This window comes from Pseudorasbora parva, chromosome 22 (assembly GCF_024679245.1).
Source record: "Pseudorasbora parva isolate DD20220531a chromosome 22, ASM2467924v1, whole genome shotgun sequence".
Classification (NCBI taxonomy): domain Eukaryota; kingdom Metazoa; phylum Chordata; class Actinopteri; order Cypriniformes; family Gobionidae; genus Pseudorasbora; species Pseudorasbora parva.
In genome coordinates, this window is record NC_090193.1 from 7313967 (window position 1) to 7335193 (window position 21227).

Consider the following 21227-nt stretch of genomic DNA (forward strand, 5'->3'; position numbering starts at 1 on the left):
GGTCCCCTCGGTCAGGAAATAAAACAACTGGCAATGGGCCTCCACTCTCCCGGAAGTACTGGCTGTCGTGAGAGCTCGTCGGCCGCACGATTGAGCAGGCCCGGAATGTGAGTGGCACGAAGTGACCTCAGATACTTCTGACTCCATAACAGGAGGTGGCGGCGAGTTGTGACATGCGACGGGAGCGTAGACCACCCTGTTTGTTGATGTACGCTACGGCCGCAGTGCTGTCCATACGGACCAGAACATGCTTGCCCTGGAGCGGCGTCTTGAAGCGGTTCAGGGCAAGACGAACTGCTAACAACTCCAGGCAGTTGATGAGCCATTGCAGTTGCGGCCCCCGTCCACAGACCCGAAACTGCAAGCCCGTTGTACGTGGCACCCCAGCCGGTGGATGAGGCATCCGTGGAGACAATTGCATGCCTTGATACCTGTTCTAGGGGCACCCCCACCCATAGAAATACAGGGTCCGACCACAGACTGAAGGTTTGGCGGCACCTCGGTGTAACTAAGATACAGAGGGACCGGCTGTGCCTCGGGACTCGGTCATGTAGCCAGCGTTGAAGCGGTCTCATATGGAGTAATCCGAGCAGCGTGACCGCAGCTATGGATGCCATATGCCCCAAGAGCCTCTAAAATTGTTTCAGTGGGACCGCTGTCCTGCGTTTGAATGAATTCAAGCAGTTCAACACCGACTGGACGCGTTCCTCTGTGAGGTGCGCTGTCAGGCCGACCGAATCCAGCTCCATATTCAGTATGGAGAAAGAGATCCTCTGCGTGGGGCAGAGTTTGCTCTTCTCCCAGTTGACCCGAAGCCCCAACTGGCTGAGGTGCCTGAGCACCATGTCCCTGTGTTTGCACAACTGTTCTCGTGACTGGGCAAGTATCAGCCAGTCGTTGATGCAAACACCACGCTCTCTCATGGGAGCAATGACCACCTCCGCTACTTTCGTGAAGACACGGGGCAACAGGGAGAGCCCGAAAGGGTAGAACCTTGTACTGATATGCTCGTCCGTCGAACGCAAAGCATAGAAGCGGTCTGTGTCGAGGAAGAATCGCGACATGAAAGTACACGTCCTTCTGGTCGATCGCTGCAAACCAATCTTGGGGACGGATGCACCTGAAGATGCGTTTCTGCGTTAGCATTCTGAAGGGTAGCCTGTGAAGTGACCAGTTCAAGAACCGCAGATCCAAGATCGGCCGTAACCCGCCGCTTTTCTTGGGTACAAAAGTACATGCTGTAAAAGCCAGTCTTTACATCGGCTGGAGGGACCGGCTCGATCGTGTCCTTCGACTGCGATCTCCGCCTGAAGCACCGGGGCGGGCAGTCGTCCGTGAGGGGCAGCCTGCGGTTTAACTTTCGTTTTGTTTGTTTATTTTGAATTAAAGTTTATGAACGTTCGCCGGTTCCCGCCTCCTTCCTTCCCATCTACAAACCTTATTACAGTTATATTCTCAATTTAATTTACAGAGCAATCCATACAGTAAAAAGTTTTTAGGTTAACTATAGAAGAGACCACTAATCCTAGTGTGTGTCGCATTAACAAGAGCATCAGGATGGTTGCGTGATGTCAGTCAGCCGTCATGGCACAACACTACTGTACATTAGGATGAACTTGAATGCACATTAAATGAAAGGTATTTAGGAGATTATCCACACCATTTCCCCCGGCCTTTAATTGAGACCAGCCTTTATTTGTTTGTGCTGCTGGTGTGTAGTGGGCATTCTGGCACAATATGGCTGCCGTCTTATCATCCAGGTGGTGCTGCACATTGGTGGTGGTTGAGGAGATTCCCCCTTCTATGTAAAGTGCTTTGAGTGCCTAGAAAAGAGCTATATAAATGTTACAAATTATAATTATCACCTATCAATGACCACCAAAGACATTTTAATGTGTTTTATTAGACAGGTTGAGCAACTGTTGGATGCCTTTATTGGGACATGGTTAGTCTTACTGTTTGAATCGCTTGTCACACAAGTAACATTTTTACCATGTCTCAGAGACAGCTATATTTTGTCAAGTGGCTAACATAGCATAATCGTGCACGGTCACTCAAAAGTCAAACTAAAATGTTCATGAATCGCAGAATCCTACCAGGGCACTGGAATATTCGCTCCATAAAAAGTCCTACAATGCCCAGTGAAAACAAGGATGTATCAATGCTTACTACGTTCCCTTAAAATAAGTTCTGAAGCGCAAAGGCGTAAATCACATGAGCCAACTCACTACACATAACACACGACAGATGTTTTTTTTTTTTTTTAAACATTATTTCATTATGTTTCATCATAAACATACATTGCTAAATAGGTAATTAACCTAATCTTGCTAATATTTATAATTTATCTACAGTTGAAATTTTGTACGTATATGTATCAAGCATGTGTCATCATGTTCTTTAAATAACATTACAAGTAATGTCAGGAAAAATATCAGATGTGCTGTTGTTCATAAATACCAGTAGTGATGTTGTGTAATGAGGAAAAATAAAGTCATCAGAGTCCCAATGTGCAGTGAGCTAGCGTCCTTTACTGTCCTTACCAGTGCCCTAATCCGTGCACGATATACTGATTCACAGGAGCTAGAGAGCTGATTAAGACTGACCAGTTGATTTCTTATGCAGACACTTTCATCTAAAGTGACTTATAAAAATGAGCAATGCTGCAAGAGAAGCAATTCATCTTTAGGAGATCATTTTACACACAGCCGTATGAGCCATTATGAGGATTAATGCTCTTTATCGTTATGCAGAAGTCGTTGCCATCTGGGGACAAAATTTAGTCATGTTGGTCCTACTTTGTTGTCTACTGTATGAGTAAAATGTATAGTACAGAAAATTCAGTGAAATAACCCTGGTGCCCTAAATACAGTAAATAATCAAATGTTTAATTGGGTTTTCTCATTTGCGGATATCAGGATTTAGTGTTTTCCTGATTAGTTTGTTTCATTTGTTTCAATTCATCATGGGTTTCTTTCTTTTTTATTGTTTAAAAACATCATTGTGACAATCTCAATGCAATCTCAAAAACAAATTGCAATCTCAAATTACATGCCCATGTCTCTTTTCTTTATTACAGCTGTAATATTGTGTTAATATGTTACTATAAACCTTCAAATTGGTTTTGAATTCTGTATAATGTAGACTTTATTTTGCACATGGGAATAACAGCAATCTAAAAGCAGTTTAGCAGAAAACCCTATTTTCCTACGATTAATCATGTTAATTAAATTGACGAAAAATTGTTTTGGTGAAAGTGCGACTCATTGGTTGGGCGTTACCAATCGGTTCAATGGAGGGGGAGTATTTTTTGTCAGATTTATTATGACAAACTCATATTTGATTAGGAAAAAAATTATTGTTTCAAAACAAATGAATTCTACATGTTTTTCTTTTGATCTATTGTAATTTTCATGCTTAAATATTGGGTTTTAAATATGGGGGGGGGGTTACATCTCCCCCACCCCACCCATAAACTACGCCCCTGAGTCACGTGCAGTTGCACTGGAGAAAACCACTCATTGACAAGTGTCAAACATCAATAATTAACTAGAAATATTAACAGAGAAATAATCATGAATATTTTGAATGGGACTCGAGTGGACTCGGAAATAAGTCAGAGTTCTAACATGTTCGAGTACGAGTCAATTCTGAGTCCAAAGGCACACGAGTCCATGACGAGACCGAGACCATTAAAATATGGTTTCGAGACCGAGTCCGAGACCGAGTCCGAGACTGAGTCCGAGTCTCGAGTACAAATCACTGCATAAAACTGTATTTTTTTTGTGAAGAATCAACAACAAGTGGGACACAATCATGAAGTGGAACGAAATGTATTGGATATTTCAAACTTTTTTAACAAATCAAAAACTGAAAAATTGGGCGTGCAAAATTATTCGGCCACCTTAAGTTAATACTTTGTAGCGCCACCTTTTGCTGCGATTACAGCTGTAAGTCGCTTGGGGTAAGTCTCTATCAGTTTTGCACATCGAGAGACTGACATTTTTGCCCATTCCTCCTGCAGAACAGAACAGCTCGAGCTCAGTGAGGTTGGATGGAGAGCGTTTGTGAACAGCAGTTTTCAGTTCTTTCCACAGATTCTCGATTGGATTCAGGTCTGGACTTTGACTTGGCCATTCTAACACCTGGATATGTTTATTTTTCAACTATTCCATTGTAGATTTTGCTTTATGTTTTGGATCATTGTCTTGTTGTAAGACAAATCTCCGTCCCAGTCTCAGGTCTTTTGCAGACTCCATCAGGTTTTCTTCCAGAATGGTCCTGTATTTGGCTCCATCTTTCTTCCCATCAATTTTAACCATCTTCCCTGACCCTGCTGAAGAAAAGCAGGCCCAAACCATGATGCTGCCTCCACCATGTTTGACAGTGGGGATGGTGTGTTCAGGGTGATGAGCTGTGTTGCCTTTACGCCAAACATAACGTTTTGCATTGTTGCCAAAAAGTTAAATTTTGGTTTCATCTGAACAGAGCACCTGGTCTCCCACCTCAGCTGTAGATCTCTGCAGTTCATCCAGAGTGATCATGGGCCTCTTGGCTGCATCTCTGATCAGTCTTCTCCTTGTATGAGCTGAAAGTTTAGAGGGACGGCCAGGTCTTGGTAGATTTGCAGTGGTCTGATACTCCTTCTATTTCAATATTATCTCTTGCACAGTGCTCCTTGGGATATTTAAAGCTTGGGAAATCTTTTTGTATCCAAATCCGGCTTTAAACTTCTCCATAACAGTATTTCGGACCTGCCTGGTGTGTTCCTTGTTCGTCATGATGCTCTCTGCACTTTAAACGGACCTCTGAGACTATCACAGTGCAGGTGCATTTATACGGAGACTTGATTACACACAGGTGGATTCTATTTATCATCATTAGTCATTTAGGTCAACGTTGGATCATTCAGAGATCCTCACGGAACTTCTGGAGAGAGTTTGCTGCACTGAAAGTAAAAGGGCCGAATAATTTTGCACGCCCAATTTTTCAGTTTTTGATTTGTTAAAAAAGTTTGAAATATCCAATAAATTTCATTCCACTTCAAGATTGTGTCCCACTTGTTGTTGATTCTTCACAAAAAAATACAGTTTTATATCTTTATGTTTGAAGCCTGAAATGGGGCAAAAGGTCGCAAAGTTCAGGAGGGCATAATACTTTCGCAAGGCACACACACACATACACAAACACACACACACACACACACACACACACACACACACACACACATATATATATATATATATTGCTATATATACACACATATATATAGCAACATTTTGTCTGTGTGTGTGTGTGTGTGTGTGTGTGTGTGTGTGTGTGTGTGTGTGTGTGTGTGTGTGTGTGTGTGTCTGTGTGTGTGTGTGTGTGTGTGTGTGTGTGTGTGTGTGTGTGTGTGTGTGTGTGTGTGTGTGTGTGTGTGTGTGTGTGTTAATTCGCCAGGAGATATGACCCTGAGATATACATGTTCTTGACTGGATTTCTCCATGAATAGCCAAAGAAAGTGTCAAGCACAAGATGATTAGCTCATGTATTTACTTTTTCATACTCAAGTGCAAAATGAAAAAAAAAAACTTTGGCTTGATATGTGACACATGACCCTTCATCCGAGCACTACTCCCACTCTCCTGCCAGCTACAATTACTACAGCATAAAGCACATAGCAAGTACCTGCTTGAAAAAAGAAAAAAAAAATCTTCTGCAATCTTAGCAGTGGGATGCTAAAGCCCTGTTGCCTCTTAAATAGGCTTTATGAGAGAGTAAATGCGCCTAGTTTAGCTTATAAAACATTTAACAGTATAAGATAAGGGGGGACAGCCCTCAGTCATTATTTATAGGAAGACAAAAACAGCAGGGAGGGGGGCATCTCTCTCATTTGCCTTGCAGGACAACGGAAATATAAACAGCAAAAATCTACAATAACCCTCCTGACCACATGCAAATTAAAAACAAGCTAATTTATCATGCACCGGTCCACCACTGTTGATGAGGCCCTTCATTTCTCTCCAAGCGCTTTTGGGAATTAAAAAAACAAGGCTTATAAATGGGTTGAGTGGAATATTCATATGGACCCACATTAGCGGGTTCTAGCATTAGTAAGACCATACTTAAATAAAAAAATGTCAGTAAAATATACAGAAAATAAAGCACTCGGAAGAATTAAACTTGACGGCATGACATATGAGTGTAATTTACTTTAAAACATACAGATAGATATTAATAAAGCCTAATATAAGTCACATTATTTTCATCATGAGTTATGCACATACATACAATTTCAAATAACACTAATGCAGACATTATTGTTTTCCAGAGTATTAAAGGATTAGTGAAACCCAATTGTATGTTTGTTTGTATAATGAAAGGTGTCCAATATTCTCATTCATAAGGTATGTTTCCATCCACCTATTTTTATGCAAAATTTTGGGATGTTGCTAAAACACACTGGACGGAAACGTCAAGATGCGCATGAGTAAAAAAGCACTCAATTGAGCTGGATCATTATTTATCCAATAACAAGACGTGCACAAGCTACAATGGAAACACATTTACAGAATAAATCCTTCAGTGTGCAAAAAACAAAACAAAAAAAAAAACATGTGACTTTGCCTCAACAGACAATATGATTGGATCACCGGACTAATCAGCCAGCCAGTTTCATGTTGATTTGTTCATTCTAAAATGCCTGATCCACCGTCTGTCATCCTAATGATGAATAATTTCCTCCCAAATCTCTCACAAGATTGTGTTCCCAAACACCAGCCATCTGAAGCACAAGTCACTTATGATATGGGGGGGAGGGATATAAAATGTTATATCACATTTTATATGTGATATAAAAATATATCACATATATATATATATATATATATATATATATATATATATATATATATATATATATATATATATATATATATATATATATATATATATATATATATATATATTATATGTGATATTCCTATTTTGTGCAGGCCAAGTTAAATTCACAACTTTTGATGGAAACATAGCTACTTACTTTCAATGTAAGTTCAAAAATGTAAAATATCCATCAAAATACCTTCTGTTGTGTTCAAAAGAAAGAAAGAAATCCATGCAGGTTTGAAATGATATCCATTTCATTTTGGGGGTGAGCTATCTCTTTAAGAACTAAATAACTAAATTAGATGTAAATTTTACTTGAATGATGAGAGTACACAGCCAATTTGTCAGATGTCCTTAAATACATATATGTCTTGCCACTATTGGGCAAACAGGTCTGATCCTTAATTACTACAATAAGTCTGAATAATTTGTAAGCTAGATTTATGCCTATTTTTTCACATCTTCGTGGCACACCACAATGATTTCCGTCATCTCGTGTTAATATTTTTTTAGTGTAACAATTTATGATTTGCAAAAATAACTGTGTAGATTACATGAGCAAAGTGTATGCGCGTTGTGCACGCTATACATTATGGTCAAGCATGCGCCCTTAAAATAGCATAATGAACAACGCGCAACACGCCACTGACTTTAGACCAGGTTTTTTCTGGTCAGTGGCGCAACTGTGTAATGGAACAGCAAAATAGCACCAGGGATTGTTTGCGCCGGAACACGCCTCCTTTTTTGCGCTGAACCGCCCAGGGAGCGCAAGTTCATTCACTAGTTTAGCAGCGTGCTTCTGTGGAGGGAAAAGCGCGCTTTGCGCGGGTGCAAAATAGGAATGACACATGCGGCGGAGTACAAAGTCAATTGCCCTGGGTGCAAGATAGGGCCCATAGTGTCAGAATGTATGCGACTATGTAACACATGAACTGAAACATGTAAGGAACCTCACCTCATCATAGATGCTGTCATTCTTCTGGAAGTCGCCAGCCTTTCTCGGAAGCACGTGGACATGGACATGCTGTAATTACAAGACGAACAGAGGAGCGGTTAATCGAAAAACTCATTCATTCAGCAAAGCTGAGGTCACTGTCAGAGAAAGTAAGGACAGGTACGCTAAACCACCCTCCATATCACTTCCTTCATTATAACACAGTCGTCTGGCAGCTTTGCAGTGCTAACGTCTCTTAAATCATGCAAGAGTTACTGTAAATCCCACCAAGCATGCATCCGTAAACCTCTAAGACTACTTCTTTTTAGGCTTTTAAAACTTAAATTGACTTTGTCAGATGTCCTCGCTGAATTCCCTTCTGCAATATGCTGTCACAAACTTGGCCATCTGCACGGTTAGTTTGCAGAATTGTGCTTTCCTTGGGTGCACATTAGCAACGTAATTTGAATCCCAGTAGAACACACTCTGTTTTAATGAACAAAACATCCGCTATTGTGTGCCGATTACAGTGCCGATCCAACATATTTGCAGTCTTTTCAATCACATTTTTGTTCCATGTTATCATTTTGGTTTGGAGGGCTCAGTGCATTGTCTGAAGCAATGACATTTTTTTTTTTTTTTTGACGGAATGTATACATTTATTTAGCAAAGTCATGTGGTACGGCCAACAAAGTCAAATGATTAAATCATCATAGAATGGAAAAGACACCTGCAGATCCTGTATGTCAAAAGTCTGTTAAATGATCCGATAAGCTTAGTTAAGGATGTGGTGCAACTCCCCAAAAACCTGATATTAATGAACAGAGTTGGGGAAAATGACTTTTAAGCGTAATGCATTACAGTATTGCATTATATACTCCTAAAAAAGTTACATTGCATTACTTAGTTACTTTTTATGCAATGTAATGCTTTACATGTCTGCATTACTTTTCTTTTCTTTTTTAAATGGGTGGGCTTGCGTGTTTGTTTTTTAACAAAACATTTTACTATTTTTGGCAAATGTAAAGATCCTTTCACACCAAAAGTTAAAGAAATATATATTTATATATATATATATATATATATATATATATATATATATATATATATATATATATATATATATATATATATATATATATATTATATATATATATATATATATATATATATATATATATATATATATATATATATTAGGGGTGTAACGATACGCGTATTCGTATTGAACCGTTCGGTACGAGGCTTTCGGTTGGGTACGCGGTACGCATTATGTACCGAACGGTTCTTGGACTAATTAATTAGATTTGGAAAATAAAAAAGTGTTTGAAATATAATATGCGTTCAACAAGGTAGCCCAATAACCAAAACGACATAACAGGCAATGCCCCTGACACCGCCGAAGTGAAAAAAAAAAAAAAACACCAAATATGTTTTAGGCTGCTCAGTCAGGTGCTCGCTTACTCAGTAGGCTACGCGCTGAATGCTCGTGGCAAAATGGCTATTGCGTTTAACAAACCAGAAATAGAAGATCCTCCAATAACCAACAGGTCTGGTGTTTGGGTGAACTTTGGATTCTTGGTAAGCTATGATGGTGTTGGCAAGAGTGATGGATTAAAAAACAACGGTATGTCGCATTTGCTACATGATGGTACAGCAGCGGGAATAATTCATGTCAATCAAAGCCGACAACAAGACGATCTTGTTGTCTTTATATGAGAACAAGAAAAAGGAGAAACAGCCACAAACTATCCCACAAACTATCCCCGCAGCATTTAGACAGACATTTCCAACTTATTCAAATGGCAAAAGACATCACCATGGCGAGTGGTCCATTTATAGCCGCGGATATGAGACCTAACGCCCGTTTCACACATACTCCGTCTGCAGTGCGTGTGCGGTGCGTATTTTTTCCCGTACCCATGGGATGACAGCTTTCAAACTGCACGCGGATGCGGTCCGTCAGTCTGTTCCAGGTGCGTTGCGTCTGCAGGGATGCAGGGCACGGATCGTTTTCGTACCGAGTCTATTTTTTGCTGCGCTGCGCTGCGTTGCTGCATTAAAGCGGCAGAACACTGTTCGCATTAAAATAAACATGTACTGACGCGTAAATCTAGTAATTTCACCACAGATGCATCTCATTTAAAATATACTCTTGTTTCAAAGTCAACACATGGCTTTTTTTTTTCTCAAGTAAAGCAACAAAACGACACCATACCTGGCATTTAGGTTAAAAAAAAATTGCCATAATGGAGAGCACTCGTCCTTTCTTGGAGGTGAAAAGCAAAGTTCTTTTTGACCTGCAGGATTTCTTTTAAAAGGGTGTAAAAACGAAAGAAAAGACTAGAGTCGGCTGTTTTTGAATAGACTATTGTAAGTTTCTAATTTAAAATGTTTGTGATTTAGGCTATAAACTATGTTTAAATGTTTTGCCACTTGTGTGAGCTAAATCTAAAGTATATAAATATGAATAAATGAATTTAATAAAATGATGTTTAAATGTAGTAGGCTACGTAACCTGACTTCTATTAAAGAGTAAACAAAGAAAATTGGAATTCTGACGAGGCATGTTCAGTAAAAACTTTTGGATTTTAAATAAAAAATAATGAATAAATGCTGTGTTTGTGGTGTGCAACAGCGGATCAGTTGCGGTCTGCAAACGCAGCATATGTGAAAGCACTACAGGGCGTGGGGCTCCTGCAACGCACACGCAACGCACATGCTAATGTAAAGAGCTAATGTCTTATTCCTGTAACTACATAGAAGATGGGTAAAATCATACAACAACAACAAAAAATCATACTTTGTTAGTTTTAATAAAAATAAAATAAAAAAAGGTAATTTCTGCCAATTTTTTCTTTTTGCTGTATCTAAAACATACCGAACCGTACTGAACCGAACCGTGACACCAGTGTATCGTATCGAACCGAACCGTGAATTTTGTGAACCGTTACACCCCTAATATATATACTGAATCATTGAGACATTGAGATGAGTTAATGCCTGCTCATATTTATTCTTAAACTGCCATAACCATCAATGTTGACACACAATGCCTCTACTATTACTCATGATTTCTCTCAACATGGGGACAGGAGAGCTGTCACTAACTTGCGTTACTGATTTGAAAAAAGTAACAGATATTTTGTTATACATTAAAAAGCAATGTGTTAGTTTACTAGTTACTTGAAAAAGTAATCTGATTACTTAACTCAAGTTACTTGTAATGACTTACCCCTAACACTGTTATATCGGTAACACTTTACAAGAAGGTTTCATTAGTTAACATTAGTTAATGCATTAACTAACTAACCATGAGCAAGACAGATGTTACTGTATTTGTTATTTTTTGTTAGCGGTAGTTAATAGGGCTGTAACTATATACTCGTGATACAATTTTTTTTTTTTTTTTTTGCATCTTTTAAGTTTGAGAGGAATGTACTTTAAAAACGGAGGAACATAAATCCCTCAGGTTTCATAAAGAATATCCTCATTTGTGTTTGGAATTTAAACGAAGAAAAAAAAAAAAAAAACCTACATAATGGTGAGTAGCTACGTAACTCACATGATGTGAGTATATGTACATACGTGTCATCAACAGAATTTACATTTGTGGTATATTTGTGCGTTTGGGTGCATTACACCTATAGGCCCAAAACAACAAGTTGAGCCATGGATAAAACAACTATCGAAAATCATATAGTTTCCATCAACTATAAATATTGTCACATTTTCATATTGCAACATATTTTTAACGGTATATCGTTACACCCCTATTAGTTAATAAAAATACAGCTATTTAGGGTTTGTTCATGTTAGTTCACAGTGCATTAACTTTAACAAGATTTGAATAATGTATTATGAAATGCTGAAACATTAACAAAGATAAACAAATGCATTATAATCAATATACTTAATTCATATTTTACTAATGAATCTTATTGTAAAGTGCTACTGAAATATCTTATTTAAAAAAATAAAAATAAAAACTTCCTGTGCTTACCTTGAAAAATATTTCAAGTGTAATAGTGTAAAATAAATAACACTATTTAACGCCCCAAAAACTGTACTACACATGTCTTCAAAATGTAATTACTTTGTGTGTATTTTTATTTAAATTATTATTGTTATTATTATTATTATTATTATTTGTTACTTGACTACTTGACTGATAAATATCTCATTTAAAGAATTTGCCCATGCCTATATTTTTGTACACAATATATATATTTACAAAAATATAGGCATGGGCAAATTCTTTAAATGATATATATATATATATATATATATATTTTTTTTTTTTTTTATTATTTTTTTTTTTTTTTTTTTTTTTTTTTTTTCTCTGAGAAACTCCTTTTTGATATTGCTCCACTATTTTTTGCCGCAGCAGTGGGGGAATTGGTGATCCTCTACCCATCTTGACTTCTAGGAGACACTGCCACACTGAGAGGCTCTTTTTATACCCAATCATGTTGCCAATTGACCTAATAAGTTGCAAAAAGTTGCAAGCTGTGCACAAAGCAAGGTCCATAAAGACATGGATAAGCGAGTGGATGAGAATGAAAGAGAACCTGGCCTGGCCTGCACAGAGTCCTGACCTCAACCCGATAGAACACCTTTGGGATGAATTAGAGCGGAGACTGTAAGCCAGGCGTTCTTGTCCAACATCAGTGCCTGACCTGACAAATTTTGCTTCTAGAAGAATGGTCAAAAAATTCCCACAAAAACACTCCTAAACCTTGTGGAAAGCCTTCCCAGAAGAGTTGAAGCTGTAATAGCTGCAAAGGGTGGGCCAACTCCATTTTAAACCCTACGGATTAAGAACAGAATGTAATTTAAATTCATGTGCATGTAAAGGCAGACGTCCCAAAACTTTTGGCAATATATGTATAAGTCCCTACCACACAGAAAAACCAGAAACAGTTTGCCCTGGTAATACATTAATAATACCATTTCATTCCATTACTTATAAATGATATTATAAATTATCCATATGTTTGACCTGTTTTAAATGTAACATTGATGAGCAAAAATGGAACAGTTCGAGCTTTGTTAGAATCTCTAGTTGAAAGCTTAACAAAAGGCGGGGAAAGAGATGCAAAAAGAGATGTAAAACTGTCACTGTTCTTTGAAGTTCTCTGTAAAAGATATTTAAATGTATGAAAAAAAAAATCAAAGTCACACATGTAGACAGTAAAATGGAGGCCTGTCACCTTCTTCCCCCAGTAGTTTTGTTATGTGTGATCATTCGCTATTAATGTATCAGAGATTTCTGCATGAAGACAAGTGACATGACAGTATAATGTGGACAGCATACAAAAAACCAGGGAAAATAAAAGAGCAGGTACCGATATGATTGGTGTCTCCTTGAAATAAACTCATGTAAAGTTTAAACGAACATAATTTTATGACAAAGCCTATTCTGATTGTTTTGTCTAATCAGCCAATAAATCGAAACCAATGATAAACAATATTATCATCTGCCGTCCAAACCATCAACTTTTTGGAGGTTTTCACACCGTGTTGAACTCTACCTGGGTGTAATAACCTAATTACAGTGCTTTTAATTCATTTTTCATTAGTCTGTTGTGATAAACAGCTCAGGCTTGGCGAATAAGTATTTATAAATGTTACAAACAAGATAACATGTTTGGAGGCATCTGCTTTGTTGCAATGCATTTTCTATTTAATGAGTGCATTTGCATAATGTCTGCATTATTAAACTCATCTACCTTGAGGAAAGTATGGAGAAACACAGCGCACACACAAAGGCATTTCATCAAGAAGACTTTTTAGAGGCCGCTTAGCATGGAGAAGGAAAGCTCAGTAGACCAGAGCGAGTGGCAAAGGGCCACCAACTGAATAGTGCAGAAAATTGGAAGGATAAAATGGGTGATTTTAAGAGCAGGGTGACAAGGTGCAGGGAAATACGAACAGGACTTTGGGGTCAGAGTCGGACATTCATTGTAACTGATACTACATGATGAAAATGTGGATTACCTTGTACATGATTTTAATACACTGAAGAAAAAAAAAAATACTGCTTGTTCAAATTGCTTAATTAAAATGAGCTAAAGCAACACAATTGCTATACATTTTGTCATAAAATAATTAGTTTGTGTACAAATCCACTTATCAAAGAAATATATATATATATATATATATATATATATATATATATATATATATATATATATATATATAGTATAGTCATCATTTACTTTGCTGTCACATCATTCTAAAATGCATTACAAAAAAATTGGTGGATCACAAAATGTTTTTTGAAGATTGCCACTGTTTGCCACACTGAAAAAAAAAAATTGTACTGCTTGTTCAAATTGCTTAGTTAAAATGAGCTAAAGCAACACAATTGCTATATATTTTGTCCAAACTTAATTTGATTGTGTTCAATTCACTTAAATATAAGTCAATTTGAAGTCAGACTTAATCCATTTGTCTTGCATTAACTGAAAATGGGCAGGGCTTGTTAGTTCCCAGCATGCTTTGCATATGGCAAAATCAAGAGTAAGTAAATGTTGTAAGCAAAATGAGAAAGGGGGAAACTTGATTGTGTTTAATATAGTTTAATATTCAGTTATGTTGGAATTATTAGAACAATTTAAATTATTGTGGGTTTCCATTATCAATATTTAGCATTTAAGATGCTAATGTATGCTATTGCTAGCTTAAGTTTGTCAACTAGCTATTGCAATATTATAATTCAGTTGTGTAGCATTAAAGTGGATGAATTAATGAATGTATGAAATTGAATGTCTGAATCATGACAGGGAGTCATATACAGTTCAGTCAATTAAAATGTATTCATTACATGACGTTGAAGTTACATGAACAAAGGATGTTTGTTTAATGCAATTGATTCATGTGGGACCAATGTACACAATTAAATAATATATAAAAAAAAATTTTTATTGTACAAACAATACCCCATAACAACAACATTAAAGACGTTTGTTTGAAATCTTTGCAAATTTATATTAAAAAATAAAAAAATAAAAATCAGTTTCCAGTTGCCAATCTAATTTTAATTTTGTGTACCTATAGTGCAGTATTGCATCCTTCATATCTCAGAGGAGTATTTAGTTTAATCAGATATGCTGTACCGATTCTTTCTGACACAGAGTTTGAGGAAAATAATGAATTTAATCCATTGTGCAATAAGGCTGTATCATAACAAAATGTGGAAAAAGTGAAGTGCTGTGCATACTTTCCGGGTGTACTGTAAATACTGTAACTGCCGAACTCTAAATTCTATGAAATGCTATGTTATTAAATGAATGGTTCCAGATGCTCACTGGTCAATATAGCAATCCAGCTGTGCTAAAATACTTAATTAATATAGTAACAGCTATCTTCTAGCTAATGTGCTTATCACTCCACAACACATTCTGTCTTTGTTTACTGTAAATGTCAATATTTCACTTTAAAATGTATGCCAATATAATACACTTTAGCTGTTCACATTCAGAATAGCACTGCTTCAAATTGTATTGCTTATGCATGGCTGAGGGGGGGAAAAAAGAAAGAAAAAAAAACAAAAACATTCTTCATCCTTGAGAAATCCAGCCTAAACAGAATTATTATTATGATGCCTGAAAGTTGAACAAATAAACTGGTACACAAATCTATATTTTTTTTAATCATCAATCATTTCCTTGATGGTTCAAGTCACACAGTATTCGATTCTGAAGAGTTTGTCCTCTCATAAGTCATCAAATTGTTAATTTAGATATCAACCAACCTTATAAAACTTGATTTTCACAAGGAGAGAGAGAGAAAAAAATCTGCAGCTGCAACCAACTTCTACTGGAGTAAAAGGTTTGTAAAGTGCCCGCTCTTCTAATTAAAACAGATGTCTTTTAATTAGCTTCCAACGATGAACAAATGTGCAAAATGGCCGCACTGCTATTTATATTGTTTAGGTTAAATTCAGTCAGACATGTAGACAAATGCATTTTGTCACCAACAGCTGGCCTCAAATTAAGACATAGGGGGTCAAAAGCAATGGAGGCTCAGAGTCCAAACTACCTATCAGAGAAACAGACATCTTTACGAAAGTCATCCTCTAGCATGACATTGGATCAAAGCGTAGTATACTGGAAAGTTTTTGACCAGCATGCTATTAACACAAAAACCATCTCATCAATCAATCAAATCAATCAAAATTATAGGTCCTGAAATTGTAATGCCTTCAAAACCTAACCCTATAATTCATTTCAAATGTAAGTCAAGTTCAAAAACATTGCAAAGAGATCAGTCAAGAAAAATGAGAAGAGTACAGCTCCAAGCAGTAGTTTTAGGGTTTATGAAGAGAACAGTTCGCAATAATTTTGGCAAAAATGTGAACACTTAAAAGAAAGATAAAAAGACAGTTGTTAGGTACTAATGTGTATCGTAAATGTAAAGTGTTACAGATTCACTTTATTTTCACGTTCATGAAAATTTGGCCATTACAAGTTACCATTCCATTACCTTGCTACAACTAGTAATAATAAAAATAATGAAAATATATGTATCTATAATACAGTACTGTTCAAAGTTGGTGACAGTAAGGGATATGTATTTACCATGCATGGCATTATGACTAACTTCCTAATATTGAGTTGGTCCCCCTTTTGCTGCAAAAACAGCCCTCACACGTTGAGGCATGGACCCCACTATATGTTAGCAGCAGATCCTTTAAGTCATGTTAGCTGCAAGATTGGGCCTCCATGGATCGGACTTGTTTGTTCAGCAAATCCCACAGATGCTCGATTGGATTGAGATCTGGGGAATTTGGAGGCCAAGTCAGCACCTCAAACTCGTTGTTGTGCTCCTCAAACCATTCCTGAACCATGTATCCTTTGTCGCAGAGTGCATTATCCTGCTGAAAGAGCCACAACCACCAGGGAATACTGTTTCCATGAAAAGGTGTACAACGTCTTGCAACAAGGCTTAGGTAGGTGGTACGTGTCAAAGTAACATTCACATGGATGACAGGACCCAAACTTTCCAAGCAGAACATTGCCCAAAGCATCACACTTCCACCGCCAGCTTGCCTTCTTCCCATAGTGCATCCTGGTGCCATGTGTTCCCGAGGTAAGAGATGCACATCCATCCATGTGATGTAAAAGAAAATGTGATTAATTAGACCAGGCCACCTTCTTCCATTGCGCCATCATCCAGATCTGATGCTCCCGTGTCACTGTTGGCGCTTTCAGCGGTGGACAGGGGTCAGCGTAGGCACTCTGACTGGTGTGCGGACTATGCAGCTCCATACGCAACAAACTGCAACATACTATGTATTCTGACACCTTTTTTTTATCAGAACCAGCATTAACTTATTGAGCAATTTGAGCTACAGTTGCTCGTCTGTTTGATCAGACCACACGGGCCAGCGTTCGCTCCCCACGTGCGTCAATGAGCCTTGGCCACCCATTACCCTGTTGCCGGTCCATCACTGTTCCTTTCTTAGCCAAGATACTATCAAAGTATATATTAAGATTTTGATAGTATCTATCAAAAGTGGGCCAAGAAAGGAACAGTGATGAACCGGCAACAGGGTAATGGGTGGCCAAGGCTCATTGACGCACGTGGGGAGCGAACGCTGGCCCATGTGGACCACTGCAGACCGGGAACACCCCACAAGAGCTGCAGTTTTGGAGATGCTCTGACCCAGTCGTCTAGCCATCAAAATTTGGCACTTGTCAAACTCACTCAAATCCTTACGCTTGCCCATTTTTCCTACTTCCAACACATCAACTTTGAGGACAAAATGTACACTTCCTGCCTAATATATCCCACCCACTAACAGATGCCGTGATGAAGAGATAATCAGTGTTATTCGCTTCACCTATCGGTGGTCATAATGTTTCTGATCAGTGTAAACTCACAGTATATCAAAAAGTATGAATAATTTTAAAACTATGTACAAGTTTTTTTTTTTTTTTTCTCTCAGATTATCTGATCAGTTTAATGTTTATGTTCATTATGTGTATAACCATAACTTAAAATATACATATTTACGTGATCCAGGTTATTTAACTCATTGACAGTGTGAATGCAAAGAGCAACATGCAGCCCCCACATTCTGTTCTTACATGTTTTTTTTTTTTTTTTTTTTTTTCATGCAGGCAAGCATTTTCTCGAAAATCATTTGCTAAAGAGTCCATATTTGGTAAGGCTGTGGGAGAGTGGCTATTTGATCAATGTAAATGCAATAACAACAAGACCTCTGGTTAGGTGAGTGTACACCACTGAGCTACAATCATACAGCGGGTTACATTTTGTGGACATGTTTTCTCATAGACAGAGAACAAAAAGATAATGATAATAACAGGAACACAAAGTATATCGTCTCTCAGTACATAACCAATGCGGTTGATCAAAAGTAGCCTCGGAACTGTCTGTTGGTCTGGAACATCCTAATGGACCTATATTAAGAGAAGAGCAAATAATGCTTCTGAACCTGAAACCCTCAGAAAATGGACGTCCTCGTTTACAAATGATAATTGAACAAGTTCTAAATCCATCACAAATGGCAAGTCGCTGTTCGGAACAGTCCAGACACAACTCGGTTATGCTGGTAATGATGAATATGCTCAGGAGTTTTTAACTCCGAACCATCAAGCAGTGCAGGAGAGATAAATAACCATCCAAAGCAAGACAAATGACTGAATTCCTAAGTCACTCCCCAGTTTTTTGCTGGATAGAGTACGGAAACCCAATTTCACCATATGAATACTTAGATCTGTCTTCTGTCTTCATATAGCTCCAGGCAGAGAGGTTTGTAAAAATGTATTCGTTTCTATAGAGTGCTGCTCCTTTATTCAATCATAGATCCATTTTTTCCCACCCGTCCTCCTTGTACTCCCGGCACCGAGCACCTGATTGCAATAATGTGAGTGATAAATGGACCCAATGCTTTAGCATAGCAGATGTGCTATATGCACGAGATAATCTGTTTTCATAAAAGAACTAGGCAGGGTTCTAATTTAGAGTAACTCTGTGTTCAAAATGAGTTTATAAATCATGGACAGTGCACTCATTTTAAGAACACTGAACACATCTTTGCCACACTGTGGGTTTCTGTCCCTTTTTGTGCGGTCCACAGATATGCACTGCGCTTTTGATAAGGACTGACTTTAGCTGTGTCCGAAATCACTACCTACTACTAAAATAGTCCGTTAAAGGGGGTGTCTGGATTCTAGCGAACAATTTAATTCCCTAAGGCATTAAGTTCACTGCTTTATACCCATAATGCATGATGATTTATAGTGTATAACTGTTGTACAACTCGCTGAACACTGTATTGCCCTTAATCCAATGAGGAGAACAAGCTCCACAAAAAAAAAAAATATATAGGACACTGTGCGCCGTTTCCTTTATTCCTGCAGTTTTTATTTACCCTGGAACTACTCTTTCACTTTTAACACTAATAGTAATATTGTGAAATATTATTACAGTGCTGACTGCTCAAGAATAATTTCTCCTTATTATCATCAATATTCAACACAGTTATTTTCTATACACTATTCAAACGTTTGGGGTAAACATAACTATATAAAAACGACTAATATCATTAATTAATTAATATACTTTTATTCAGCAAAGATTAATTGAATTAATGAAGACAATTATATTTTATAAAAGATTTCTATAATAAGATAAATTATGTTATTTAGAAACATCTATTCATCAACAATTCTCATCCTGGATATATATTTACTAGCACTTTACAATAAGGTTTCATTAGATAACTCCTTTAGTTAATTTAAACTAAAAATGAACAATACTTATACAGTATTTAATAATCTTAGTTAATGTCAATTTCAAAATGTACTAATACATTATTAAAATCAAAAGTCTTATTTCTTAACATTAATGAATGCTAACTTTTTTTATCCATGTGAATAAAGCAAAATCTGAAATCCATTTCTCTTTGACCACTTTTGTATTGACAATCTACACCATTTTATTGTGAGCACACACCGACTGAAAAATAGCTTGAGTTATTAAATTGCCAAATAAAAATAAAGATTAAAAGATGCTCCGTGGGGGCAACTTGCGATCGTTTTCCCCCGTTTTTCTCGAGCTCTATTTGGGGGGCATTTTTTCAAAGCACATCAAATCAGCCTCTAAACTGTCCTGACTGCGGGACTTTGGGGCAATCAATAATTCATGGTGCTTATTTTATACATGATTTAGAAACTGGTCAGGCAAGATGGCAGCTGGCCTCTGCTCTGAATTAAAATCCTGACTATCTGCTTCGAAGAACCGTCTTTATCCCTGATCGACTGGAACAGGCAATCTTAACTACACAAGAGCTCTGGAAACCTCGGCCAAACGGACAAACCTGAATTCCATTCTGCAATACTGTTGTGGGCAGAAGTGGTGATTTAGAATGGGTCTTTGGCAGCGGGCTGGAACTTGAGCATTGCTATTAATCGAATGACAGCGATGCTGTTTTTCTCTGCTGGGGAGGATTGATGTTCTCAGCGTGCTGTGTGGGGCTAATGAGCATGAGGGAGTTGAGACGTAGGGGAAAAAGCAACATTAACAACACCAACAAATAGACAGTAGGAACAACAGCTTCCAAACCCATCTATTAAGCACTAGTGAATATTTATGGTGCTGCCCAACATCTTTTCCCCCCTGTTTTTGCTCTTTTATTCTTTCTTTTTTTGTTCTTTTTTTTTTTGATTATAAACAGCCTTTCCAAAACAATATTCAGAATGGTTTGCAGCAAGTGAATTGCACAACTCGTATGGGAAATCAACTCTAAAATTTAGAATATAAAAATAAAAATAAAATAAAATTGTAATATTCACTTTCAATGGTTACATACTCTTTTAAAAATCTTATAAAACAAAATAAAATAAATAAAATACATCACAAATTAAAATACACATTTAGTAAATTAGAATTCTAATAGTCACTGTCAATGACTACATACTCATTTAAATAAAATGAGCTTAAATAAAATAATCAAATTCAATTAAATTATTAAATATATGAGTATATAGTCACTATATAGTCACGCTTAAAGGGTTAGTTCACCCAAAAATGAAAATTCTGTAATTAATGACTCACCCTAATGTCGTTCCACACCCGTAAGACCTCCGTTCATCTTCAGAACACAGTTTAAGATATTTAATATTTAGTCTGAGAGCTTTCTGTCCCTCTATTGAAAACGTATGTGCGGTATACTGTCCCTTTCCAGAAAGGTAATAAAAACATCATTAGTAGTCCATGTGTGACATCAGTGGGTTAGTTGGAATTTTTCCGTTAGTTTGTTTTCAATCCGCATGCGCGACTCCACAGTGATGCTGCTGTTATCTGGTGTGCCCAAGCTTCGTTTATAGTCTGAGACTGCACAGTTAAAAACGCGGATTGAAAACAAACACGGAAGAGAAGACAATGCTGAATA

At 37.4% G+C, this 21227-nt stretch overlaps 1 protein-coding gene across 2 annotated transcripts in view; it reads right to left on the reverse strand.

Moving 5' to 3' along the window:
• fhit (fragile histidine triad diadenosine triphosphatase) overlaps nt 1-21227 on the reverse strand; it is a 536398-nt gene that overhangs the window by 87175 nt on the left and 427996 nt on the right. Inside the window, exon 6 of one of the 2 annotated variants that reach the window (XM_067431992.1) lies at nt 7823-7891. The exons of the other annotated variant lie outside the window; for it this stretch is intronic. Within the exon in view, the coding sequence (XP_067288093.1) occupies nt 7823-7891 (69 nt within the window). The remainder of the gene's footprint in view (nt 1-7822; nt 7892-21227) is intronic. 2 annotated transcript variants of the gene reach the window in all.